The sequence below is a fragment of the Camelina sativa genome, chromosome 3 (assembly GCF_000633955.1).
Source record: "Camelina sativa cultivar DH55 chromosome 3, Cs, whole genome shotgun sequence".
In the NCBI taxonomy this organism is placed as follows: domain Eukaryota; kingdom Viridiplantae; phylum Streptophyta; class Magnoliopsida; order Brassicales; family Brassicaceae; genus Camelina; species Camelina sativa.
This window is the reverse complement of record NC_025687.1, coordinates 18,638,181-18,665,391: the sequence shown is the minus strand read 5'-3', so window position 1 is coordinate 18,665,391 and position 27,211 is coordinate 18,638,181. Positions and strand designations below refer to the sequence as shown.

The 27,211-nt window shown below is 38.9% G+C and overlaps 3 protein-coding genes across 3 annotated transcripts; all 3 read right to left on the bottom strand.

Annotated features, from left to right (window-relative positions):
* Nucleotides 1,270-3,496, bottom strand: LOC104777498 (uncharacterized protein At4g37920, chloroplastic). The gene is made up of 6 exons (XM_010501772.2): nt 3,258-3,496; nt 2,649-2,986; nt 2,381-2,552; nt 2,034-2,278; nt 1,682-1,869; nt 1,270-1,589 (listed from the first exon to the last, which is right to left on the bottom strand). Exons 1-6 carry the CDS (start codon nt 3,403-3,405, stop codon nt 1,430-1,432), a joined length of 1,251 nt encoding a protein of 416 aa, XP_010500074.1. The 5' UTR covers nt 3,406-3,496; the 3' UTR covers nt 1,270-1,429.
* LOC104777497 (alkylated DNA repair protein alkB homolog 8) lies at nt 4,259-6,061 on the bottom strand. The gene is made up of 3 exons (XM_010501771.1): nt 5,931-6,061; nt 4,557-5,723; nt 4,259-4,473 (listed from the first exon to the last, which is right to left on the bottom strand). The coding sequence occupies exons 2-3, from the start codon at nt 5,699-5,701 to the stop codon at nt 4,374-4,376; spliced, it is 1,245 nt and encodes a 414-aa protein (XP_010500073.1). The 5' UTR covers nt 5,702-5,723; nt 5,931-6,061; the 3' UTR covers nt 4,259-4,373.
* Nucleotides 14,220-27,059, bottom strand: LOC104777495 (acetyl-CoA carboxylase 1-like). The gene is made up of 32 exons (XM_010501767.2): nt 26,770-27,059; nt 26,152-26,522; nt 25,860-26,066; nt 25,611-25,772; nt 25,427-25,519; nt 25,233-25,328; nt 24,647-24,820; nt 23,288-23,381; nt 23,010-23,197; nt 22,872-22,922; nt 22,744-22,783; nt 22,542-22,666; nt 22,342-22,458; nt 22,192-22,266; nt 22,058-22,114; nt 21,703-21,807; nt 21,503-21,589; nt 21,208-21,399; nt 20,928-21,116; nt 20,735-20,845; nt 20,544-20,633; nt 20,272-20,448; nt 20,105-20,182; nt 19,899-20,021; nt 19,554-19,823; nt 19,131-19,456; nt 18,800-19,037; nt 18,362-18,720; nt 18,065-18,278; nt 16,848-17,024; nt 14,610-16,760; nt 14,220-14,501 (listed from the first exon to the last, which is right to left on the bottom strand). The coding sequence occupies exons 1-32, from the start codon at nt 27,047-27,049 to the stop codon at nt 14,445-14,447; spliced, it is 7,074 nt and encodes a 2,357-aa protein (XP_010500069.1). The 5' UTR covers nt 27,050-27,059; the 3' UTR covers nt 14,220-14,444.

Sequence of the window (27,211 nt, the reverse complement as noted above, 5' to 3'; positions counted from 1 at the left end):
TCTCTAAAGTAGCTGACTGAATATTACTTTCAACATCACCAAAATCAGTAGGCAGCTACATAAAAAAAATGAAACATCAAATATGGGAAAGATATACTAATGCAGTAAGAAAAATACAATGTATTCACTCACTGTTACACATAAACGATTCAACTCAGGATCATCTTGAAACTTCCTGATAAACATTTGTACTTGACGATCATTCCGCAAATACATTGGTGGAGAATCTTCTACCATCAAATTCATCCTTGAAGAAAGCCTATAGCTAAGTTTGATATCAAATTCATCCTTGAAGAAAGCCTATTCCCATACTCCTCTATCGTTTTGTTTCCACTCCCACAAACTGAGTATAACTCAATCATAGTCACGACCTAATCCAAATCTCTAAGATTTGATAATTGAGCTTTCGATCGACCACTACCAAATTGAGCTTGCGAATCGAGAGTAACCACTACCAAATTGGACAGGATCGGTTCACTAAACTAACTTTAGAGCTAGACAAAGTTGACAAATATCGCCGAAAATGATGGAACACAACGACGGAGCCTCAACAAAGCAACATTTCTTCACAAAATTTAGCAGAATCAATTGACTGAAATGTGAGAAAAACAATTATAGAATTCAAAGAGAGTTTGGAATTGAAGAAGTCAGAGGACGAGAGAGACGGAGACGACGACAGCGGAGCTAATTGTAACCGGAAGATCTCGTCGGAAAATTTTGTACCGTCATATCTCGTCGGTAAACTAATTTGAGTATATAAAAGAGAAATACAATTTGAGTTTATAAAATGCAAGGGTAAAGGAGTAATTATGTTTATTAATGAATGGTATTAGTGGAAAATAAGAAATATCTCACATTAAAAGTTGGAATTTTACTTATTCACTCCGAAGTCCTGTGCTTTTTGATAGCCAGGAAGAGTATAAAATGCTCGAGAACCCATAATTTCAAATTTTCAACTGTAATTAAGTGGAGCCTACACAACTTTCGACTATTATTTCAAAAGGCCAAAAGTTTAAAAGAGTTTACTTGTAAAGACTCTTTGGCAAAGTTTAAAATTCGCCGGTTCGAGGAACGGCGCTTGGAAAGAGACCTTATAAAATGTTCTGGTATATGACATACGGGGATGTACAAGCCTAGGCCAAAATACCACAACTCTCCCTAAGGAATAGCTTTCATACACAAAATTAACATGTATATGAACAGTAAGCATGTGTTATATTCAAGAAGAATCAAACTACGTACTCCGGGAAGTATATATCTTGTGCACGATGTTTAAGTGTCTCACATATTCTATTCATAGAAATGCAAGATTCTACAGTTTAGTCTTATGGTGGTATCAAAACTGTGTGAAACCTGAAGAATGTCATACACCATATACAACAAATACATAGTAACAAAAAGAGAAATTATGATCAGTAAAATCATTGAATCATAAATACTTCTTTTCAACAAGCTTCTTGAGTACTTCCATTTTGACAATGAGCTCAGGATGCATAAGGTCTTTGGCTTCCTTCACTAGACTCCCTTCTCTGCTGAAATGATACGCCTCCAACACCGTCTTTATTAAACTCTGCAAATGCTCCGGCGTCCTACACAGTTTCCATTTTTTACTCAGCCTGAGGTTACATAACTACGTAAATATGTATATAAAGCTAAACCGATCTAGTTTTCTCGTCCTTACGTGTATAAGTAGTCTACATCAGTCCCTTCAAGCTCCTCCCCAGGGGTAAAAGCGTCTTGTAGAGCGCTCAATTGTTCCTGAGGATCCTCTATGGATAGTAGATACTTTAGTATTCTCACCTCTTTGGGCATAAGCCTCTGCAGATTCCCTCTTGCTGTTACGTACAAATGATACAGTATGTCTTTTACCTGTCAAGAACCAACACCAAATGGGTGACAGAAATAATGATGTGGGTTCTACGACTTGTATGATTTCAATGTGATGATGCAAAGAAAATATGCTCATCCAAGAAAAACGCCATATGGTTACTAATTCCAATTCTCTGCTACTATTGAATGTAGGAGTTTAGTACCTCCTCTTTCATCATGTTAGATTCCTTAGCAGCAGACCATGCTTTTGTGATCATAAGAACCAACGCAGAATCAAGCTGATTCTTCTCAGCCAAAGTATCAATCTTTCTGCAAGCAGCATCAAGAGAAGGGGAGTTGATTATGTCCTGGAGCTTCAATTCCGCAGCGTTTAGTGCGTCAATGCTTTCTGTTGAAGTGTCATAGGCTTGTACAGCCGCAATAGACAACTTCCCCAGCGAGGCAAGAGCTTACCAAAAAAAGTTACCATTGAACAAATATCAGTATATTGTTTTGTTCCATTGGGGTTAGGCAAACGGTTTCAATTAATTCACAAGAGGCACAAAATTACCATCTTGCTCATCCGGATTGTCATAGTAGGATTCAGCAACAGTATGCAAATGATCAAAAAACTCGTTTGTGAAATCCTTACGTCGTCTTGCAACAAGTTCACCAATTTCAGCTGGTGGTGTCCTCTTAATAACATTCAGAAGCTCATCATGCCTTTGAATATCTTCATCAACCTGATTAAGAGCACCAATGTCACAATTAAACACCGAATTTGAAAATAATTCCAAAGGGAAGGGAAACATAGTTCCAATAGCTTCAAAGTTTTTCACCTCCTTGAGCTTTCTTGCAAGCCGATGAACCTTATGCTTCATCTCAGGGTTATCCTCGGAATCCGCTCTTTCCTGACACCGTTTGTAGAAATGTGGCCGGATACTATCCCATTCTTTGCTAAACGCTAACAGTCTTCTCCAGTCAGATGGTGTAGGCTTATCAACCATGAAAACCTCAATGAGCTTATCACAAACTTTGGTCATTCTCTGGTTATCTACAACCTTTTCGGAACCACCACCTTCTTTCTTCTCCTCTTTAGCTACAACACTTTTATCATCCACAACCGCTGAGACAACAAATCTCTGAGGTCTTTCACCCTTCAAGTTCAGTAAACATCCTGAGATTTCACAACTTATAACTAACAATCACAGACCAGTCATATCTAAAGGTACCTTTTATACTGCAATAAGATATAGTTTGGTCTGTAAGCACGTTTAGAAACTGAGATCAATGTTTCGATTTGTAAGCAATTAAAGATTAATCCTTTATAATCAAGAACAGCATATGGGCCATGTAGAAGCAAGTAAGACAACAAAGTTTCGAAATTTCTAAGGCTTTAACACAAATAAATTACTAAGATTTGAATTTTTTTTGTGAAAAGCCTTTACCTTGTCCGATTCGAAGACCACCGCCGGAAGTGACTTGTACATGAGTTCCGGCGAAATAGAGAGGAGAAACGAGACGAGCTCCGAATTTTACAGAGGGAAAGCCAGAAAGTGAACAAGAACAAGAAGATTGGAATAAAACGGATACCATTTTCTCGGAAAGAAGACAGCGTTCACATAGATTGGTTGAAGAAAGGGGGTTTTAGCCGGAGAAAAGAGATGATTCTGAGGAAGACGATGATGAACTAATGGTACTCTTGTAATATTTTTCAAGTTTGAGGGGCTTTTCTAAAATACAAGTCATAACACTCGGCCCGTTAATACGGCCCAACTTTCTTAAGATGAACCTTTTTTTTTCCTTCTTCTCCAAACATACTCTTTTTACACACTAAAAACTGAACAATATACATTGGCTTTGAATCGATGTTATGGTTAGAGTGAATTATTGTCTGCGGTTCAATGCACTCTATTTTCGGACCGGACAAAAACCACTGCATTATGGACTATCATTATAATATGAAAGCGGTCCGGTTCATAGACGGATTTGTCAGCTCATTCAAACCCATAGTGTTTCTTCTCTTCTTCAACTTATAGACTTGGTCATTGAAGACCCTGAAACTTGAAGGATGGCTTTAGGCTTCTTCTTTGTGTTCCAAGTATCTCACTAGTCTCGGATATAAGTGTAGGTGTCTTCGAATCTTGGAATCACTCTCAAAACGGACATCTTCAATTCCTAGGTTGTCAAGACAAGACATGACACATACCATGGCAATGGCAAAAATGCTTCAGCACCATGACAGCCTCTAATAAGGAACTTTACTTTTCAATTGGGTATCAGTCATTTTAAGTAGTGTATGAAATCACTAATAACATTTGTATTGTACAAATCAAATTTCTTACATTTTGTTTATCATGTAGAGAATTTTTTTTCTTTCATTTGTGTTACACATAATACAAAACCCCATAAAGCCAACAAATTGCAGGGAAAATGAGCTGCCACAGAATCTCAACTACAACCATGAAAAATGCAATGATAATTTCGATTACATATGCAATGGAATTCCAGTTTCAGAAAGATTTGGAAAAGTGTATCTGAGTTTGAAACCAGACACTAGATGATCAATCTTGGTTTAAAACTGCTTTCTGAAGAACAATACACCAATTGGACTTATCGTAAAATCTATCAACTATCATTGCATTCCCTACTCCAGATGCCAACCTGTGTGAAAAGATTATTACCACATGTTAACAATATTAACAAACACGACTAACGATAACCGATAGAGAGCAAAAGTCACACACCTTTCAAGTTCGCCTTCACTGAAGACGTGGTAGTATCTGTTGTACACAACAGCTCCTTTTCTGTCGTCTTTCTTTGCAAGCCCACTTGCAAGTGCAGGTGCAGATGCACCACTGACTTCAGCACGGTGGTACGGTAGATGCCATGGAACAAAGTACTCTTGTTGACTCTTCTTCAGAGCCTCCAATGACTCTTCAACACAGTTCTCATCCTTTTGCTCTACTATACTGGCTTTGGTTTCTGGGATAATGCTCTCACCTTTTTGCTCTCTCGTGCCCTCCTCACTCTCTGGAATACTCTCAAGACCAATGAACGGGCTGTTCTCAGCCTTTTGCTCCTTCGTACTCACCTCAGTCTCTGGAATGCTCTCAAGACTAAAGAACGGGTTGTTCCTCACACGAGGGCTATTCATTGGACTACCTGGGCCGACCCATTCCTCAACATACTTTGCAGACAAGGGTGTCCATTTGGTGAGCAACGACGTGTCTTCCTGTTCTGCAGCCCAAACCGTAATGAGAACGAATCCACCTGGCTTAACCACCCGAACCAGCTCTTCAATAGCTTTCTTCCTCCTACTCTCTGTACTTAAGTGATGCAAAACCGCTATAGAGATGGCTGCATCACCAAACTCCTCTCTATAAGGAAGATTAACAGCATCAGCAACCAGAACCTCTTGCCCTTTATCCGAACAGATTTTAATCAACGGATGACTTATGTCACATCCTATGAAGAAACAGCTCGGGTTCAACCCCAAATACTTGCCGTTCCCGCAACCCGCATCAAGAATCACGGATCCACAAGGCAGCGATTCAAGAAAGGCAGCAACTTTAGGCCACTTAGCAAACCTCGTAGAGCTGAAATGTGGAGCAATCGCGTCGTAAACCCGATGAACGTACTTTTTCTCAATCTCAGGCGTGGATTTAACACTCAAGGACGACGAAGATATCTCCTTTTCTCTAATCTGAGCTGCTGCTTCTTCTTCTTCATCAGATGATGTTAGCAGCTCCCTTGAGTCAGATTTGACTTTGATATCTCGCATTTTACTTGTACTAACCGAATAAAAACCACAACTTGGAAGAACAATACGAGCTCTAGTAGAAGAAGAAGAAGAAGAAGTTCTAAGAGTTCTTAAAACATCCAAAATCATGAGCTAAACCACCACCATGAATCTGCAGAAACAAAGTACAGCCCAGGTAACCAAACTTCATTATTAACTCAATTCATCATCAAAATTTAAGATTCAAAACAGCAACTTTTACTAAGTCCACAGATTCAAGATCCCAGTAAGTAAACATGTACAATCGTAAGCTGGAAAACGAATAAAAATTGAAACTTTATATAAGAAAGTGAGATTAGAATTGAGGAAATAAGCTTACAAAATCAAGAAGAAGAAACGTTGGAGAGCAGAGACAATGGATTTGGAAGTGTTGGTTCGTGTGATCTGAAACGGAAGGTGGAGTTTAGGGTTTTGGGAAGAGGAATTGACTGATATTATAGATTCCGTACTCCATATTTAAATTTGTTTATGATATTGAACCCATTATTTACTCTTTTATCAATAAAACCCCCTTCTTTACTCGATGTTTTTAGGGAGATTGGCACTCTAGGACACTTTTGTAAAAAAATTGTGCAAATGGCACACTTCTTGGGGCACTTTTGGTCTGTGATAAAACAGACATAGACTCTCAAATCGTAACTAGAACGTAAAGCGACATCGTTTTGTTGTGAAGGAGATAATTTTTTTCATCGTTTTTTTAACTGAAAAATTATTGGGTTCAATAAAACTTTTTGACCACGAAGTAAAAATTCTTTTATCATCTTTCGTCACTTTGGAAACCTAGATCCGCCGCCGTCGATCTCTGGGGAAATCCATTCGACGTAGTCTGCAATAATATCTACCGTTTTTTCCCGTTTACCGTTTCGTCAGTGGTCGTGCATCTATTCCGATGATAAGTAATCGCCGTATAACTAGTGTTCAAACCTCCATCAATTGAAAAACCTTCGTCACCAACCAAAATTATTGTAGAAACGACGGAGAAGAGTAATTCAGAGTGGGATATTCGGCTTCCCCCACGTTTATTTGCCACTGACCGCTACCCAGATGTGAGGCTAAACATCTACTCAAAGCCCGACATTCTCAATGTAATACGCGATCTGCTGAAAGGGACACCTGAAATGGATCGGATTTTGGATTCACCATTGGGATCCTTGTTTAGTTTACCGGTTGTCGAGTGTCCAATATCTTGCAAGTTACTTCACGCTCTACTATACAGACAGGTAATATCCAAACAGAAGTATGAATTGTGGACAGTGTTTGGTGGACAGCCACTTAGGTTTTCATTGGTTGAGTTTGGTGATATGACTGGTTTGGATTGCCGTGAGTTCCCTGAAGAATACGACCTAGATTACGACCATGTTCCTGAACCTGAGGAGAAAAGTTTATGGGATGAGTTGATTGGAAAAGATCGGAAGAAGACATTGGTGGATGTTAGTAAAGTCTTCGAAGACCCATTAGTGAAAGATGGGAACAAGAAACTTCGGCTTGCTCTGCTTCTAATTGTTGATGGTGTCCTAATAGCCAAAACCCAGACACATCGTCCGACTTTCAAGTATGTGAAGATGCTTGAAGACGTAGATACATTCCTCGCTTTTCCTTGGGGGCAAGAATTTTTCTTGAAGACAATAGTGTCGATGAGGCCAGAGAGTAGGTTGCTAATGAGAGGCCAGGATAAATCTAAGGATGTGGTTGCTACATTCACCGAGAAATTGCAGCAGAAGACTATCCGTTTGTCCGGTTTTGCCTTGGCACTACAGTTACTTGCGTATAGCAACATATCTGGGCTGCTGGAGAAGATTCCAGGGGCTAATGACAGGAGGACCATATTGGAATGGGATTCACTAGTGTTTGCCAAAAACAACCTTAATTTGAGAGACATTCATGTCACGGAAAGAGCTGACAAAGTAAGTGTTTTGATTTGTCTAGTATTTTTGGAACCGTCATTTGTTAAATTTCTTTAGTTGACCACGTGGATAGTATAATTACTAACATATCGGTGTCCACAGTTGGTTGTTAATCCGTATCGTGTTGTTGATCCACCGGAAGAGGACTGGGGAGAGTGGGATGATGAAGTTAAAGACAGAAAGATAATGTATATGGTGGCGCATATAGTTAGAGGACACGTTTTCTCGAAGAATGAGTGGCCAGGAGGGGATATGTCATTGCCTTTAATTACTATTAAAGACAATAAAGAGAAGATTGTACACAGAAAGCACATTGTCTGCCGCCAAGGAGCTAAGTCGCAAACACTTTCCGTTAGACAAGGGAGTTTTAAAAAAAGAAACTTCCTACAATGGGGGACGTTGTTGAAGGTAATGAGTTGTCTGAACTCAAGTGTTGGTTCGGGAAGCAGTTAGTTGATCTTAGGTCCGAATATGAAGTGCAAGTTCAAAAGGTTAGAGGGGCATTACAAGAAAATGCAAGGGAGGTTAAAAGGGCTTAAAAAGAGAAGAGTGTTGGGCAGAAAATTTCGTTAAGTTTCCCGGAACAATAAGAAAAGTGTTAGTCACTCCAATCAAAAGCAAAGTGAAAGTATTTCTGCTAGCGAAGATATCTCGTTGAAGGGGGACCCACATGATGACATTGGTGTTGATAATGTGGCTGATTCAATGTTGAACGCCAAAGATGAGACAGAGGATGTTATCACGTCTGAGGTCGACCCAATTGGTGAGGAAATTCTGGACGGTGGTCACAATTGGCATCAATATGTTGTTGATTATCCGGCAGGGGTTAGTAACAATTTCCCAGAGTATGTATTATCTGATTTGATTTGCTCCTATACTTATTGTTTATTTATTTTTGTTAGAATGGATTTGAGGAAAAGTTGGCGTAGAAGTTTGTCCTAAATTAACGGTCAAGGGCATTGAGGTGTGTCAATAGTTATCCCATTTGTTTTAGGTTTGGTTTAGACGAACTGGAGTGTGCCTTACACAATGTAGTGTCAAAGCAGACGGGAAGTCATTTGCAAAAATGTTCGGGATCGAAGGTGGATGTGAATGATGAGAGTGATTTGCGAGCTATTGAAAATGGGGTTAGAGACATACTTTTATTTTTTAAATTCTTATTTGTTTTGTTATGTAGAAATAAACTATGGTGTTAGTTGACATAGATATGTAATAGCAGGTTGTTAGCGATTATAACTTTACAAAGGCTAGCAACTGTGGTGGAGACAGTGGTGTAAAATACAGAGACGGTGAGACGAAAGAAGAGTTTCAGGTGGGTGACATGTGATTTTGTTACAGGGAGACAATGTTACAAGATTTTAAATTGTTACATTGCTTAAATTACTCATTGACCGAACATGGAGACAATGTTCCTGTTGAATAAGGACTCCTTCGCCAGAAAGGGTAAGTGGGTTGTGGAAATTTCAAACTTTATTAAATTTCAATGTATGTATATTGATCCATCTTATTGAAAAACTTACATACAGGTAGTGTCAAGTAGCATGGAGAGGTTAAGTTCGATTGACATTCCAATATATGACACAGAAAGCAAACCTATAATCATTGTAAGCAGAGAAAACCTTAGAGATAAATTTGTGTTCCTTTTGAAACGCAAAAATGTGGTACTCATTATATTATATGTCGCAGGACTCTCATGGAGTCTCCTATTTATCTGATGTAAAGTCTATCTATGATACAGAGATGAAAGACATCGGTGATGAAGATGAGGTAAAACAAGTATCACAATGATTCAATTTCCTAATTAAGAGATGTTTGTTAGGAAGCGAAATGTTAATAATTTGGAGGTTGTTTATTGTAGAAGAAAGCAAAGGAGGATGGATCTGCTGCACAATCTACATTGGAAGATGGGCGTAGAAAAATGAATACCATCCTGAGCTCATTATTTGATCCTAACAATGACACACAACAACCTGAGAACATTCAACGTGACATGGTCAGTGAGTCGTCACCGAGTGTGTATAGTGAGGTAAATTTGTTGAACCAGCAAGACTTGTAGTAAGAATTATAATTGTAGTTTTGTTTCAATGTCACTGAACACATGGATACGATTGGGTGGTTAGGGAAAAAGTAGAACAATTGCTGATCGAGAAACATCCGAAGAGAAGGTGATAAAGAGTTTTTCCTTAACGTTTCTCTTATTTGATAAAGAATGATATGGTCATACAAGTATTTTTGTTTCTACATGGAGAAGAGAATAATATCGCAAGTGCTATTAATATTTGTAGATTAGATCTCATGAAATTGAACACATAGATACTGATTTGTTGACGGTCAGGGGTTACCAGTCGGTGATAAAGATTTTGGTGAAGATAAAGAGGCAAGTAGTTTGTAAACAAGTGTTGTTTTTTTTTTGAGTAATCATTATGTGGTCATATAATTATGTTTGGAAACATGGATCTGAGAAAAAGATGACATGTTGTATCATTGATTTCATTTTACTGAACCTATGGATATAAATTTTTGGATAGGTACAAGGGTCACTTCAGGTTGAAACTGGGCACGAGAAGGTGAATAGTAGGCTTTGAACCACATATTTAATTGTTTAGTTATCGTTATTGATGTCCACATGGATATGAGAAAAAGATGACAAGTTATAGCATCGCTTAATGTTACTGAACATATGGGTACCAATTTGTTGGCAGATAAATGGTGTAGCAGCCGTTGAAGCAGTGGTCCAGAAAAGGTGATTTGTAGTCATATTGTCTTTTTAATTTCTTGTGTTAGTTTTATGGGTTCACTTAAATATGTTTGTATTCATGGACAAGGGACTAAGATGGAAATTTAAAGCATGAAACAAACCTAAACCCCTAAAAGTTTTTTCTCCTTCACCTTGCAAAATTTGCAATCGTCGTTGTCCTGTTCAGCTCTTCTCAGATTCTCTTCAGACTGCCAGATTCATCTCTCTCTCTCTCTTCTTTAGTTCCTTTCGCTTTGCTCTGCTTGTATTTTGGCGGAGTGGCCTTGAGTTTTAAATCAATTCAGGTTTGTTTTGTCAATACTCAATTGAAAATTAATAAATTGCTAGTTACGTTAGACACTTAGACAAAACAACTTTTTCTATCTCTTTCTTGTGGTAAAAGTCATATACTTATATGAACCAATAAGTTATTGATTCGTTCAATTCTTTGTAATGATGTTATTTATTCAATTAGTGGTTTGGTTGCAGGAGGATGACTTCCAATCGAATTATAAAAGAGCCAGGAGGGGCATCAAAAATAAGGAAAAAGAAGAGACAAGACGCATTAACAAAATCAATGGCTAATTCGATGTTGAGGTATGTAAAAAGATTTGAAACTTCTAAAACTGATGATCCCTTAGAAAAAGAAGTCAATATGAGTGGTGAAGAAACTGTTTTTCCAGAAAATAAGAATGGGAATGGGAATGAGAATGAGAATGAGAATGAGAATGGGATTGATATGGAGGTTGAAACTGAGATTGAGAAGGAGAATGGAAATGAGAAAGAGAATGAAGAGGAGAAAACATATGATTTTAGAGAATATCATATAGATGGGGATATCAATGATCCTCGAAATTGGAGAACAATTGATAATAGAATGAGAGATTTTCTTGTTGATAAGGGTCCAATGGCAAGACCTCAGGTTGATTTTCATTTTCCAAGAGATGCTATTGGCAGATGTTTTTTTCATTCGTCTTATACAAGAGAAATAGTGAATGGAGAGAAGCAAGACAGACAATGGCTAGTTTACTTAAAAGGAAAAGACAAAATCTTTTGTTTTTGCTGTAAATTATTCACACAAGGCAAAAATACTAGTCAGTTGGCAACTAGTGGGTACAATGACTGGAGAAATGTTTCAAGAATGCTAAGAGAACATGAAAAAGGTCATCATCATATTAGATGTGTGACTCATTGGATGGAGCTAGAAGTGAGGCTAAAAAGAAGCAAACAATTGATAAGCATATGCAGGCAAAGATTAACAAAGAAAAAAAATACTGGAGAGATGTGTTGTTGAGGATAATTGCTTTGGTAAAGGGTCTTGCTTAAAAGAATACAGCATTTCGTGGAAGCAGTGATAAGATTCATGAGGATGATAATGGGAATTTTTTGGCATGATTGAGGTGTTTGGAGATTTTGATCCTGTGATGCAAGAACACATAAGACGAATTGAAAAACATGAAACGAATCATCATTATTTGAGTCATATTATTCAAAATGAGTTGATAATGATGATTGGTAATGAGATCCAACAGATGATCTTGAAGAAGATTCGGTGTGCGAAGTATTTTTCAGTTATTCTTGATACTACTCCTGATATTAGTCATCGAGAACAAATGTCATTAGTTATCCGTTGTGTGGATATTTCTGAGATGTCACCAAAGATTGAAGAATTTTTTTTGACATTTTTGGAAGTCAAAGACAAAACTGGAGAAGGGCTTTTTGACACTTTGCAAGCTGTATTGCTTGATCTTAGCTTGAGTATTGATGACATTAGAGGGCAAGGTTATGACAATGGATCAAACATGAAAGGAAAAAATAAAGGAGTGCAATCAAGATTGCTTGAAGTTAATCCAAGGGCAGTTTATACACCATGTGTTTGTCATAGTTTAAATCTTGCACTATCAGATATTGCTTCTTCGTCGCCGCTAGCAGTATCATTTTTTGGAATTGTTCAGATTGTTTGTTTGCATCCTCTACAAATAATTGTGAAGTTTTCAGAGAGATTGTGAATAGTATTACAGTCAAGCCATTGTCACAAACTCATTTGGAGAGCCACGTTAAAAGTGTTAAAGCAATACGATTTCAAGCTCCTCATATACGAGAAGTTTTGTTTTACTTGGCAGAAAATAGTGATAATCCGAAAACAAAAAGTGAAGTCGAGTCTCTTGCAATGAGTGAAGTCCATGCAATTGGGAGTTTTGAATTTTTGTTCGGAATGGTAATTTGGTATGAACTTTTGTTTGTTGTCAACAAAGTAAGTAAGATCTTGCAGGCAAAAGATATGGACATTGATATTGATATTGCTCAACTAAAAGGACTTGTTTCTTTTTTTAGAAACTATAGAGAAACAGGCTTTCAAGCAGCAAAAGAAGAAGCTGAGTGGATTGCTATTAGTATGGATATTGATCATGTATTCTCTATGAAAGCAAAACGCATATGTAAAAGAAAACGATATCACGATGAAGAAGCTGAAAAAGCTGGCGAAGACGTGATACTATCAGCGGAAGAAAACTTTAGGGTCAACTACTTCATCAAAATTGTGGATCAAGGTTTCTCTAGAGACAAGATTTGATCAATTTCAAAGCTATGAAAAGACTTTTGGATTTTTATTTGACTTGACGAAACTACAATTAGCAAACGATGAAGACTTGATGGCTTCATGTACCAACCTTGAAGTTTGTTTGAAGCACGATATGCATTCTGATCTGGATGCTAATGATTTGTTTTTAGAGCTAAAGCTTTTCAAAGAGGTTTTACCAAAAGAGATGAAGAAGCCTCTCGAGGTGCTGGATTTTCTGAAAAAGATGGAAAGTTTTTATCCGAATACATGGACTGCATACCGCATAATGATGACGATTCCAGTTTCAGTTGCCTCTGCAGAAATAAACTTTTCAAAGTTGAGACTCATAAAATCTTATCTACGGTCGACTATGGCGCAAAAGAGACTGAATGGATTGTCGATAAAATCGATCGAAAGGTGTATGGCTGAAAAACTTGATTATAAAAGCTTGATGAATGAGTTTGCAGGAAGAAATGCAAGGAGAATTGTTAGATTTGAAGACTAATTTGCTTCTCTTTTGTTTTTTTCAATATTTACAACAATTTTTTTTTATGGTCAAAACAAAACAGCCTTTTTTTTGCTTCGATTGTAGCCTTTAAAATCATAGAGCCGGCTCTGCACATGGATATGGAAACATGTACAGGTGAAACATGTATCAGACGTTGAAGGGGAGTTTGGTGAAGATAAGGTGAATAATAGTTTTTCAAAAACTTTTCTTCTGTAGATTAATTTTAATGTTTCAATATTATATTTTTTAGTAAGTAACTATGATGGGTGTTAATGGCAAAAACATCAAAACAATTAGGTTAGGGTAGCCTCGAAGACTATATTGAGCCTAGCGTCAGAAAAGCTAGACGATCAAGTACATTATGTATGTTTATCGCTGTACATGTGGATGTGTATGTGGATTAACTAATGTTGTTTGATATTGTTTTTTTAGGGAGGCAATATAGAGGAAGTTCCATTGACAAATCTTGAGGCAGTTGAAGGCTCGTCCAGCGATGAAGCGGAGGTAGAATTAGTGGGCATATATCTCTGAATGCTTAGTGTGAGGGGATTATGTATACTAATATATGATATAAAATCTGACAAGAGAGTGAAGCACCTAACACGTAATTCATGGTTTTCATATAAATTTGTCAGATTTTACAAATAAACAGTGTAAAAGCAAGGTAAAAAGTGCCTTGCGAACAACAAGTGTGTTAGGATGCAATAAAATGTACGAAAAATGTGCTAGAATGCAATAATTCCACGATTATATTATCTACGTACAGTATTTGGGTGGTTCATTGGACTTCACAATTTATTGACAAGTAACGCTTTTTGCATAGTATTGTGACACTTATCTTATCTTTGAGAAGGACTGAGGTAGTAGAGCTCGACAGTGGGAGGATGAAGCCTCTGTTGTTCTGCAAGTTATCGAGTTTATAAAATACTTATTTTCTCCCTTGAGGTAAAAACTTTGAATACATCGTATTAATCATGTGCCAATTTCGCAACAGTGAAGTGTTGAATGAATTATTGCGCAGATAAATTATGTAGGCTAACAAATGTGAGGAAGATCGTTCAATCACCCTAGGACACGAGCAAACTCCAAAACACCATCTTTAGCTAAACCTTTTCTTGATATCATCAACCCAACACCTTTCGTATCGCATCCACCAGTTTTTCCCTTCTTGAATGCTCCACCTGCATCACACATATTCACTCTCACTCAGGGGGCCTTAAAAACAATAAGTCATACAAAAACCAAAAGCCTTAGGTTTCTCAGTTGTTCTCTAGTGTTCCATTTGATACCTTGTTTAGAAGATTAGCAAGTCCTTGAGGTAGAGCCTGCAAATCCAACGAATTCCCAATCTCTGCAAGTTGATTCAGCAGTTTCTGTGCTCTCAACTCACACAGCTTATGCTCGTAGTTACTAACATTGTCCTTCCATGTAAAGAACAGTTGGTCGTCCGTCCAAGCTTTGTCTTTCCCCTTTGCAATCTCGGATTTGCAGAACCATTCCTGAATCAAACCCATTGCAGATTTATATGATAAGTTGTCTCCAGACGCTTTTCTTATGTTCTTCACAAGAGAGCTCTCTGCGATTCTCCGATATAGCTTTTTATAGAAGAAGCTTCGCGAGCCGCTCCATTCCACAACACTTTTGATCACTCCCTTTGCAGCCATTCTCATGGAAGTGTCATGAAGTTCTGCAAATTTGGTGGCGATTTGGATATAAACAGGTAAAAGCTGCTTCTCTCGGGTTTTAATCTGTTGCTGGAGAAGCTTGATGTTCGCATAAGCCTCGTTTTGCTTGGCATCTTGGATATTTGCTTTCAGATTGATTAGCTTCTGGTCCAACCTTCCCATGCACTCTAACAGCTCTTTCGTTCTTAATTTGATCTCTATCATTCCTTCAGGCTCAAGCACATTTCCACGAGCGGTTTCATCAGCATACATTTCAACATAATCTGAATTTATCTGGCTATCAACAACCACCCACGCTCCACCTCGCAGTTCTCCCATCATTGGGATGTACACAAACACTGGCTGTCCATATGTTCTCAGATTTTCTACTACAGTTGAACCCGCTTGAAGTATTCCTTCAAAAAGATCTCTCTGCCCACCTGAAAAACCTCTCCAGTTTGCTAGGATAAACAATGGAAGCTGTTCCCGGTTGAAATCCATGAGCGCTTGAGATGTCTTGGCTGCTGAATCAGGAAACCAGACTTGCCCTGCTTGTGGAACCACTCTCTCATGAGACTCTAGCTGCCCTGGATCTGCCGGGATGATCTGCATTACAGTTTGTGTCTCGACAGCAACCACTCCCACGGGTATACCCCCCAGCTTTGCTCTCCCAGTCACTACTGTCCTTGCCCAGCCTTCAAGAGTCTCAAAAAAGCTATTTTTATCAAAGATACCACCAAGCCATTTACCAGTACTGTCGTTGATCCCAGCTATAGCAGCTCGTGGATCACAAGAATTTTCTGGGATATACTCAACAGTTCTTTCCGGTGGATCTAAAGGAGCAAGAACAGGAAGAGGGCCACCAATGTAAGCAGGAATGTAGCTAAGCCAGTTGAGAATAGCTTCTACACCTTCAAGATCATCTGAGACTGTACGATGAACAACACCATTTGTCCCCATGATTTTAGGGCCACCAAGTTGCATGTGAGAGCTATAGACCTCACGCCCAAGCAACTTGTTGAGCGTAGAAAAGCCGGTCAAGATGATCGGCTGGTCTACTCTCTGTATGCACCTCATACCCAGGCGGGCAAGGTAAGCACCGATTCCGACCGATCTTCCACTAACAAAGGTTAGCGTAAAAGTTTCGTTGTACGCCCTTGAGTACGCACCTGCTATTGCCCCACTGCCTGTTAAATTTTCAACTCCGATACCATCTTCTTTACCAACAATCGTATCAATCACCCACCTTGTTTCGCCACTAGGGAGCTTCATTTCATGCGCAATGACAGATGATCCAATCCTTGAATGGTCTTCAGAGCTCAGGTATATATACTGAAAACCATTCTCGGGGCAAACTTCATCCGACCACCCAACTTTGAAGCAGGCTTTAACTTCTTCAGCTACACCGAGTCGGGCGCCAGAATTTGCTGCCAAGTAAATCAATGGAAGCTTCTGGGAACAAGCCAGTTCAGTCACAGCAAGGAAAAATGCGTCCTCTCTAGGGCCAAAAGAACCAGCTTTGAATGTGACATCATTGGCTACTACGAGAAGTTTCCGTCCCATAGGAAATTCAGGAGTAGAAATCTCTAAGCTCCAGGCCACCATTCCAAAGTCGTTAAGACCCGCTGGTCTTTCAACCGGAATAAGAGATGTATCCGAAGAACCTTCTGGATTGGAGAATACAAGCTCTTTGACGTTGATGAGAGTATTCTTGCATGGTTTCCTGACTCCCGGGTGTTGTGATGCCCACAACATCTCCAATGCTGTCTCAAATGACTAAAGATACAAAAAAAGTTACGTAAGGTGGGTAGAAAACAGCAAAGAGTAAACCTATGTGAGAATCTTCTGAGTTCGGTTACTAACCAAGGGGAAGTCATAGCAATACGTAGTGTTACTCCTCCTTGCGGATAGACGTTTCCTGTCCAGATGATTCAGTGGTTTATATTGACCGTTGATTGGGGTTCCATGCAAAGGTCCCTTCTTACTTATTGAGTGGTAGATTAAACTGTTACTCCCAGTAGCTTGCACTTCTCGGTATATCTGAAACGTTAAATCACATATTGTCAAGTTCTGGAGATGTGTACTCTCTGTATGGTTTGCACAGCAGAAAAAATTATAATCTGAAATTACATTGATAGTGCATGTACGGCATGTCACATTTGCAACCACGACCCTCCAAGCGCCATTTGCTAGTCCCGAGGACCCCAGCCACAGTCGCACTTCCCACTCGCAAACACCCAACCTGTGCATTTTTACTCCAACAGACCTATGTATCTCTCGTGTTGCTTCTTCTAAGATCATCTCAACTGTTGTTTCTTCATCTTCCGCATTTACTTCAATTCTCCTGTGACAAAAAATTGATAATTGTTACTATAAAAGTTCTGACATATCATAATTTTAACTTCTAAGAGACACAGCCATGTCAACCTGGGGTAAGGCACAAGATCATCTATCTGCTGCTCACTTAGTATGCATAAGAACATATGTGCGTGGTCTGGTTTCATGGCACTGACAGCATTATGTGCATTCAGTTCCAGTTCCTCCATGGCATTCATTAAAGACCTCAGAATGCATTTCGACGTAAACGCCATGGAGAGCAGTGTGTGGCTAAGTTGGTAGTCCTGCCCTTGCTGTGACATAAACCCATCGTTCATTGTAGCTTCTCGAACCAGAGACCTAAGGAACATCCTTTTGATTGGCACTGGCTTGTCTGTAACAGTATACATATGCCACTGACGGTCTCTTGAAGGTGTATACTGTAAATTTGAGTACCCTTTTAGCTTATCCTGCATTAGAAAAACAATAAACAATCATTTAAATAAATGCAAGATGCTATAAATGTACATTTCATCATCATGGACATACCAACTCAAGGTATATGGATAGAGGAGGTTCAAGATGTCGCAGCAACGGTTCTTCTACATAATACTGTTTATCCATTGACCAATGGAAAGAATATCTCATGGGTGGTCGTCCTTCATCTCGCTGAATTATACAGCTGATTGCANTATTGTCAAGTTCTGGAGATGTGTACTCTCTGTATGGTTTGCACAGCAGAAAAAATTATAATCTGAAATTACATTGATAGTGCATGTACGGCATGTCACATTTGCAACCACGACCCTCCAAGCGCCATTTGCTAGTCCCGAGGACCCCAGCCACAGTCGCACTTCCCACTCGCAAACACCCAACCTGTGCATTTTTACTCCAACAGACCTATGTATCTCTCGTGTTGCTTCTTCTAAGATCATCTCAACTGTTGTTTCTTCATCTTCCGCATTTACTTCAATTCTCCTGTGACAAAAAATTGATAATTGTTACTATAAAAGTTCTGACATATCATAATTTTAACTTCTAAGAGACACAGCCATGTCAACCTGGGGTAAGGCACAAGATCATCTATCTGCTGCTCACTTAGTATGCATAAGAACATATGTGCGTGGTCTGGTTTCATGGCACTGACAGCATTATGTGCATTCAGTTCCAGTTCCTCCATGGCATTCATTAAAGACCTCAGAATGCATTTCGACGTAAACGCCATGGAGAGCAGTGTGTGGCTAAGTTGGTAGTCCTGCCCTTGCTGTGACATAAACCCATCGTTCATTGTAGCTTCTCGAACCAGAGACCTAAGGAACATCCTTTTGATTGGCACTGGCTTGTCTGTAACAGTATACATATGCCACTGACGGTCTCTTGAAGGTGTATACTGTAAATTTGAGTACCCTTTTAGCTTATCCTGCATTAGAAAAACAATAAACAATCATTTAAATAAATGCAAGATGCTATAAATGTACATTTCATCATCATGGACATACCAACTCAAGGTATATGGATAGAGGAGGTTCAAGATGTCGCAGCAACGGTTCTTCTACATAATACTGTTTATCCATTGACCAATGGAAAGAATGTCTCATGGGTGGTCGTCCTTCATCTCGCTGAATTATACAGCTGATTGCATCAACACCAGCAGAACAGAGGCTCAAACTCACTTCCTCGTCATTAAGAATTTTGGCCAACTTGTTTACTCTTTCCTGAGCTTGGTCCTCGTCCCTACTGAGACAAACAAACCAAAAATGAAACCATATTAGGTAGACATTACGGCACCTAAGCTGGTTTAAGCAATCATGCTGAGGCGACTTTCAATACCTGTCCTGAAGCAGACTCATCTGATTGTTAATGCCCACAATAGCAATGTGCATCATATTGCCAGAGAAAGGAGCTCCGGCAGTTTCATAGTCGTTGTGGTTTATTTCTCTCAATGCTGCACTTATTATACTTGGCAGAAACTGCAGCGATTTGATTATAACCATAGCCCCCCATTTTTTCTTACGACGTTTCTCAAGAAACACTTCTTCAGATGTCTCGTCTAAGCCAATGTTTTTTATATCCATATGCTCCTCTAGGAACTCCCAGGAAGCAATAAGACCAGAACGGTGCCACTGCATCCTCACGCTTTCTTTAACGACATAGGGCTGATGGAAAAAGTCGAGTTAAAATGACGTCAAGATTGTCTATCTGTTATAAGTTGCAGTCTTTGGATAATAATGGTGCGAAAGAATGAACTATAACCTGGTATAATCTGCGAATATAAGTCTCAACAACCCGTCTTTGGAGTGTGTGATTGCTGTGGTCAAATAGTCCCACGAGAGCATCTTCAACCGCTAAAGATGCGCTCGCAAGATCCTCCATCCTTTCACTAATGGTACTTTTTCTCTTGGGGGTATCCATATTTTCTCCATCCTCAGTAAACATTTCTAACTCTGACAGGCTTCTAGCAATGTTTGAACGAAGTTCACTTAGTTTTGTCTGTTCAAGCAATTGACTCGCCTTGAGTGCCAACTACACACGCAAATTGATCATCAGCTGGAAAATGTCAACAGCAATAGCATAAAACATAAAGGAAACCACATGTACCTCAGAGTAATTAGTATGGTTAAGTGTTGAGAATCGGAGAAGTTTATCTCTGTATGCTGTAGGATTAGGGAAAACAAGCTGCTCCATGAGTTGAAGAACAAGTTTGTTTTTGCTTTTTATTCCCTGACAAAAGAAAATGAGTATGCCAGTTCAATAATATAGTAATGCGACAAGAGAAACCTGGTGTGTGAAAGATAAGTACCAACCTGGTGTGAAAGTACGATATCGACAATCTTTGATAGATCTTTCTTGTTTAGTTGACGCATGCTTTCTATAACATCAGCCTTTTTAAGAAAAGAAAATGCTTATCAAGACTCCTCATACATAAATGGTAACCACGAAGCCGTTTGACAACAATTGAACCATATATTACCAGCATGTGTTCCTTGAATAATTCTTCAACTGATAGATATTCTTCAAAGAGGGAATGAACAATCACACGGGCATGACTTTCTCTACCACCTTCATAAGACTTCACCAGGCTCATCAATGGTTCAATGAGCCGTTCAAGGGAACCTCTCTCTTTCTCATCACAAGATAATAAATGAGCCTGTTGCAAAAAGTGGACCGAAAATAAAACATTTCAGAGAATAAATTACAAAACAGTAGGTCACAAATGTAAGAAACAGAACAGTAGGTACCCACCTCAAGAATGTCTTTTAAGATTTTCGCAGGGAAATCTCTGGTCAGGGGGTTTTTGGAGACAATCTCAAATTCCTTGTACTTTGATTCCAGCTGATAAAGAATTATATAAGAAAAGCAGTAAGAGACTTGAAACTCAAAACAAGATCACAGGAAACTAAAACGAATTATGAATAGTTTACACAATTGTATACCATGTTCCTGAGATCTTTAGGTAGTCGTGTTTCTAGAACAGCAAAGCACTCTTGCCACTGAAGAAACGACAGTTCAGGGCTGTCAAGGCAATTAAGTAAGTCTTGAACAACCTGAAAAAGATATGAGCAATCTCAGAGTCAAATGATCTAATAGGAAAGTTGGATTCAAATAGGAAAAACAAATAGCATTTACCTCATCTACTTTATGGCCATATCCAGCAAGAATCATGCGAGCAGCATGTAAAGTTGCAGCACATCTCTGATGAACTTTGCCAGAAACTGCAGTTGGAAACCCTAATTTTGGGAAACTTCCATGGAAGGGTTCAGCCTTTCTTACAGAAGAAGGATCATCAAGATCAAGTGTGGCTATAAGTTCACCAGGCTGTGAAGAAAATAATGGATGGGTTAATCAATGTCGACAAAACTGTAGGAAAACAATACAGTATTTGTATAGCAATGGATAGTTTTTTCACCTGCATGGCTTGTCCTTCAGACATTTTGAAATGGATAACTCCTGAAGCAGGTGAAAGAAGTGGCATGCACATCTTCATGACCTCAACTTCGGCATAAGGCGTATCAGCGTCAATATTGCTGTCGTCTGAAACCAAATACCTCAGCAACTTACACGGTGTTTCAGCCATCAACTTCGAAGGATCGTGATCATTCTGAATAAGCCAAAATTGACAGACAACTTTAAGCTAAAAATGACTTCAGGCAAACGTTAAGTATACATAGTAAAACAAAAAAAAAAACAAATTCAGTGCAAACCTGTAGTAAACAAGTTCTTCCGTCAATGAGAAGACGAGTTCCTGCAGCTTCTTCCTCTGCATATATCACATGGCTTTTACCATCCAACTGTGATGACAGTGAAAACCAGAAAAGGAAGTGAGATTCTCAAAAGGCAGGTTACTATGTGTGAAATATGTATGTCACTGTCTTGTAGTATCGAACAAAGGCAGAAAACTTGCCTGCATCAACAGACCTCCATCACGTAGAGTGTGTATTTCTGATACAACTTCTGAGTTATTCATTCTTAGCCTGTAGGATCCTGATCCACCCCTAACCACATCAATCTACAAACAGTTACCTTCAGGTTGGTTAGATTCGGTAACAACATCTTTAGCGCAAAAGTAATATGGAAACTCTGTAACAATTTGAATGTTTTGCTCTGTTTTTATTCTCTTAGATTTTCAGAACGAATTAGACCGGTTGTAAAGAGAACGTTATTTTTCTTGAATTAATTTAACATTATATTCAAAAAAAAAATATGGCAGATGAAAAGAAGAAAAGAAGAAAAGTAAAATTTTAATAACAGGCACATACCGTATATTTAGTCCCTTCAATATTCAGTGACACTTGAGAGTGCACAAGAGATATGTGCTGCAAGTTAAGAGAGATAAAAGTAAACAACTAGATCATTACGGGAAAGACAGAAGAGAGCACTGATATTGGAATACCTTTGGGGGAATTTGCCCCTTTTCTAGATAACCAACGTAATCTGAAACCACAGCAGCACTGGTCGTTGATGCTTTCTGGAAAAATAGTGAAATGCTTCACTGGATAGAAAATTTTCAAGACATATAGATCTCTGAGAAAGAGGGTCTTACGTGGAGAGCTCCGCCGACAACAGAGAGATACCACGGAGGCCTCTCTGATCTAACCCGCATAGCAATCCTACTGTCCAACCAACCAGTGTGTATTTTGTTCTCCCGGTAATCAGAAGCCTGATTAAGGATCGAAATGGTCTTATCATGGTACATTACAAACACAGAGTGTAACTCTTGTGTGTAGGAAGAAGGAAGCATACATGTAGAAGGTCGATCGTGTAGTCAACGTTAGTCCTAATTTCTCCACGAATTTGAATTTCTTTCAGCCCAAGAACCATATTTGCTATTGCCATGGCTCTGGATTCCCCAAATGCAAAAACATGTCCTGAATAGAAGGTTAAAGGTTCGTAAAAATCAAGAAAAGAACTGTCCCAGCAGCCCAAATATTGCAGTTTAACTTACCAAACTGGGAATCTGAGAACTCGTGGATGCCTCCACCAGACTGTTAAAAACAAAACAAAAAAAGTCGTAAAATTTAAGGCATAGCGAAACATGTATTATTAGCAGAGCAGCTATAGGGTTACAACTACCTTGACAGAAAAGTACGCCCACACATTTGGCTTGCTCTTAAAACTCAATTCCTGTTGCAAGTTCAAGTATTATCCCTAGACAGTTGTCAGAGAATAGACTTCAAAATTTGCACTCACAGTCACAGCTATGAATACTACCTGTATTTTACCGCTGGTGGGCTTGAACCCGTCATCAGGATCCTCGCTTGTCACGCGTACAGCAACACAATGACCTTTTGGCCTTATAGAGTCAGCTTCATCAAAATCAAAAGGGAAGGCTGAAACAGATGTTTGACTCCAAGAATCATAGCCTCCACCATGTTTTATACCATAGAACCGTCTTATCTCTAACAAAAATCAAAAGACAGTACAGTACCATAATTACAATAGACAGACTAGAATTAAGAAACCGTTGCCTGGGGATAAACAGGTCATACCAGGGATTTGCCAAAGAGGAATTCCCATCCCGACAGCAACTTGTGCAGCAGGAAGATTTATCTCAGCAATCCACTCAGTTACTGGATGCTCAACCTGACATGGAACATCAAAAGCCTTTCACTTTTCAAGACCAAACCCTTCCAATAGAATGATTAGAAACAAAGTGTAGCTTCTGTAGTAGTAAGTATGAAAGCAACCTGTAAACGAGGGTTAAGCTCTAAGAAGTAGTACTCCCCAGTGTCCATACTATAGAGATACTCAACAGTAGCAGCTCCAACATAGTTAACACTCTTAGCCAACCTTCTAGCTGCTTGCTCAAGTTTCTTGACTGTTTCTTGGGGAGCCACGGTGATTGGACCTTCCTCTATGATCTAATGATACAACAAAAACCATATACTGTAAGGTTAATTAATATTATTAAGATAAACTCATTGGATTATTAAGAAACAAAATATATAACAAGTTATACTTGTTTTCGCAAGAATTAGTGATTTAAGTTCAGACATGGTCAATTAGCAGATTCTACCTACACAAAAGAGTATGTGGACAAGGGTCAAGAAGGAAAGCAACATTTTGTACATGAGCTTCAGGACAGGCTTTAATATCATAAGAAGGAGATGAGATTAGATCAAGGGTCTTTGAGCATTTGTTACTGTTGGGAAGCCTTTGGCTTTTAGGGAGAGAGTTTAGAGACTACTCTACATATATAGCAAACTTTAAATTTTACTTGTTCTTGTTCTTGATTGTTGAGTAATAAAAGATAGATAATGATCAATAACAAACCTTTTGGTGTCTTCTCTGGACGCTGCAATCACGACTATGCAAAGCTGAAACGTTTTCATATTGGTCACACAGCAGCTGGACCTCTAAATGCCGACTCTATACACAAAATATGAACAGACATGCTTATTTTGCTGTGTGTAATTAGTTAGTCGTCTGCTATATTTAGATCAAGGGATATTGTTAAGTAGCCGTACCTCTGAAGCAACCTTCATTATAAATATCGGCGAGCCAGGGACCTCACCTTGAACTTGTTTGAATAGTGCCCTAACCTCATCATCATTATGAACCTAAGAAATAAAATAAAAAAACATACTTATATAGTATGATCGGCTTAATTAGTCAACAATCAAAACGCATATATCTACTACACAAGCTGACCTTCCTAATGCCTTTACCGCCACCACCCCACGACGCTTTGATCATTGCCGGGTAACCAACAACTTGACAACTAGCAATTGCTTCTTCAGNAACCTGACATGGAACATCAAAAGCCTTTCACTTTTCAAGACCAAACCCTTCCAATAGAATGATTAGAAACAAAGTGTAGCTTCTGTAGTAGTAAGTATGAAAGCAACCTGTAAACGAGGGTTAAGCTCTAAGAAGTAGTACTCCCCAGTGTCCATACTATAGAGATACTCAACAGTAGCAGCTCCAACATAGTTAACACTCTTAGCCAACCTTCTAGCTGCTTGCTCAAGTTTCTTGACTGTTTCTTGGGGAGCCACGGTGATTGGACCTTCCTCTATGATCTAATGATACAACAAAAACCATATACTGTAAGGTTAATTAATATTATTAAGATAAACTCATTGGATTATTAAGAAACAAAATATATAACAAGTTATACTTGTTTTCGCAAGAATTAGTGATTTAAGTTCAGACATGGTCAATTAGCAGATTCTACCTACACAAAAGAGTATGTGGACAAGGGTCAAGAAGGAAAGCAACATTTTGTACATGAGCTTCAGGACAGGCTTTAATATCATAAGAAGGAGATGAGATTAGATCAAGGGTCTTTGAGCATTTGTTACTGTTGGGAAGCCTTTGGCTTTTAGGGAGAGAGTTTAGAGACTACTCTACATATATAGCAAACTTTAAATTTTACTTGTTCTTGTTCTTGATTGTTGAGTAATAAAAGATAGATAATGATCAATAACAAACCTTTTGGTGTCTTCTCTGGACGCTGCAATCACGACTATGCAAAGCTGAAACGTTTTCATATTGGTCACACAGCAGCTGGACCTCTAAATGCCGACTCTATACACAAAATATGAACAGACATGCTTATTTTGCTGTGTGTAATTAGTTAGTCGTCTGCTATATTTAGATCAAGGGATATTGTTAAGTAGCCGTACCTCTGAAGCAACCTTCATTATAAATATCGGCGAGCCAGGGACCTCACCTTGAACTTGTTTGAATAGTGCCCTAACCTCATCATCATTATGAACCTAAGAAATAAAATAAAAAAACATACTTATATAGTATGATCGGCTTAATTAGTCAACAATCAAAACGCATATATCTACTACACAAGCTGACCTTCCTAATGCCTTTACCGCCACCACCCCACGACGCTTTGATCATTGCCGGGTAACCAACAACTTGACAACTAGCAATTGCTTCTTCAGTTGTGTAGACACAAGCTTTCTTGTAGATTTCCTCTGGGATCGTTACCAAGCTGCTCCCTGGAGGTATTTTAACCTGAACACATATAAGAATTCATTCATTTTGTCAACAACTCTCTGGTAAATATGTTAAGCTTCAAAGGAATATTTGATTTTTACTTACATGGGAACCACTCCATGGCAGAGTGGGTACATCAGCAGCTTGTGCAATCAACGACGAACCAATCTTATCTCCTAATGCCACCATTGATGTAGCAGGAGGGCCAAGAAATATGATTCCTTTTGCCTTCAAGGCATCAGGTAATTCAGGGTTTTCAGATGCATGACCCCAACCAGGCCAAACTGCATCCACACGCGTTGCCTCGGCCATCTGCACTTGGTATTTTAGACAAAGATGAATCACCAAAGACACACAGCTGAGCATTAATTAGTAGTTTGCAAAAGTTGCATTTCACCTCTACAATAAGCTGAACATTAGCATAATTGTTATTGTTAGTTCCTCCTGGAACCTCAACAAACTGATCAGCGATTCTGATATGCTCAGCATTGATCCGCATGTCCTCAGGAGTTGCCATGGCCACCAACGATATGGCTTTTTCCGAGCCAAATGTTTGGTAAGCCCATGTTCTGATACTGCGTATGAACTTCACAGATGCCATTCCATTGGTAGCAACCAAAATACTATGGATTGGCCTTTTCCCTCCAAGAGCTTTACAGAACTCATCCACTTCAGACACCGTCACATCATTTCTACCTGGTTCTACAGCACTTTTATCCCCGTTAATAGATTCAGCCGGTAAAACTGTCCTTTGAACTTCAGATATATCTGGAAAACATCCATAAGCACAGACATACATGAATCAACTTTACAAAGAATTGTAATGAGAACCAGAAACAGGATCATGAACAACAAAATAAAACCCATTGGTGCTATCATCTGAGCTGATGATCAACTAACAAGATTACTTAGAAAGAGCATTTTCGTAGAGATGACCGCCAAACTCATAGGGAATATATAGGGAAAAAGAGCAAAAACGCAATCGTAACTTCTTAAGAAAAGAAAGAAAGCAAACCATTCTCCCAGAACGAGGTCGGATCAGTGCTGTTCGCATTGTTTCTTGCTAAGCATACCAGAGGAAACTGTTGTTTGGTCCGAGACAAAACTGTTGTTGTGCTTACTCCTTTGAAGGCTCTCATACTACTTCCCAGCTTCACAGTCAATGGAAACTCTCTGTCCATGGTACTTGCACCACCACCAACTGTTGTGATCCATGGAGAACCATTCGTGAGGCTGATCGGATCAGAACCTCCATTACCGGTAGAATACGAAGAAACCAAAGCTCTCATCTCCATTTTCACAAAACTTGGTGACCAAGCCAAACAGTGCCAAGATCAGTAAAAAGTACTAAGAAACTGTCCCCGTTATTACTGGACTTTATTATTAAATTTGGGCTTTAAATTGGTCAACACTTATAAATTATCGTCATAAAAGGAAGATCTTAAAAAAAAGAATCT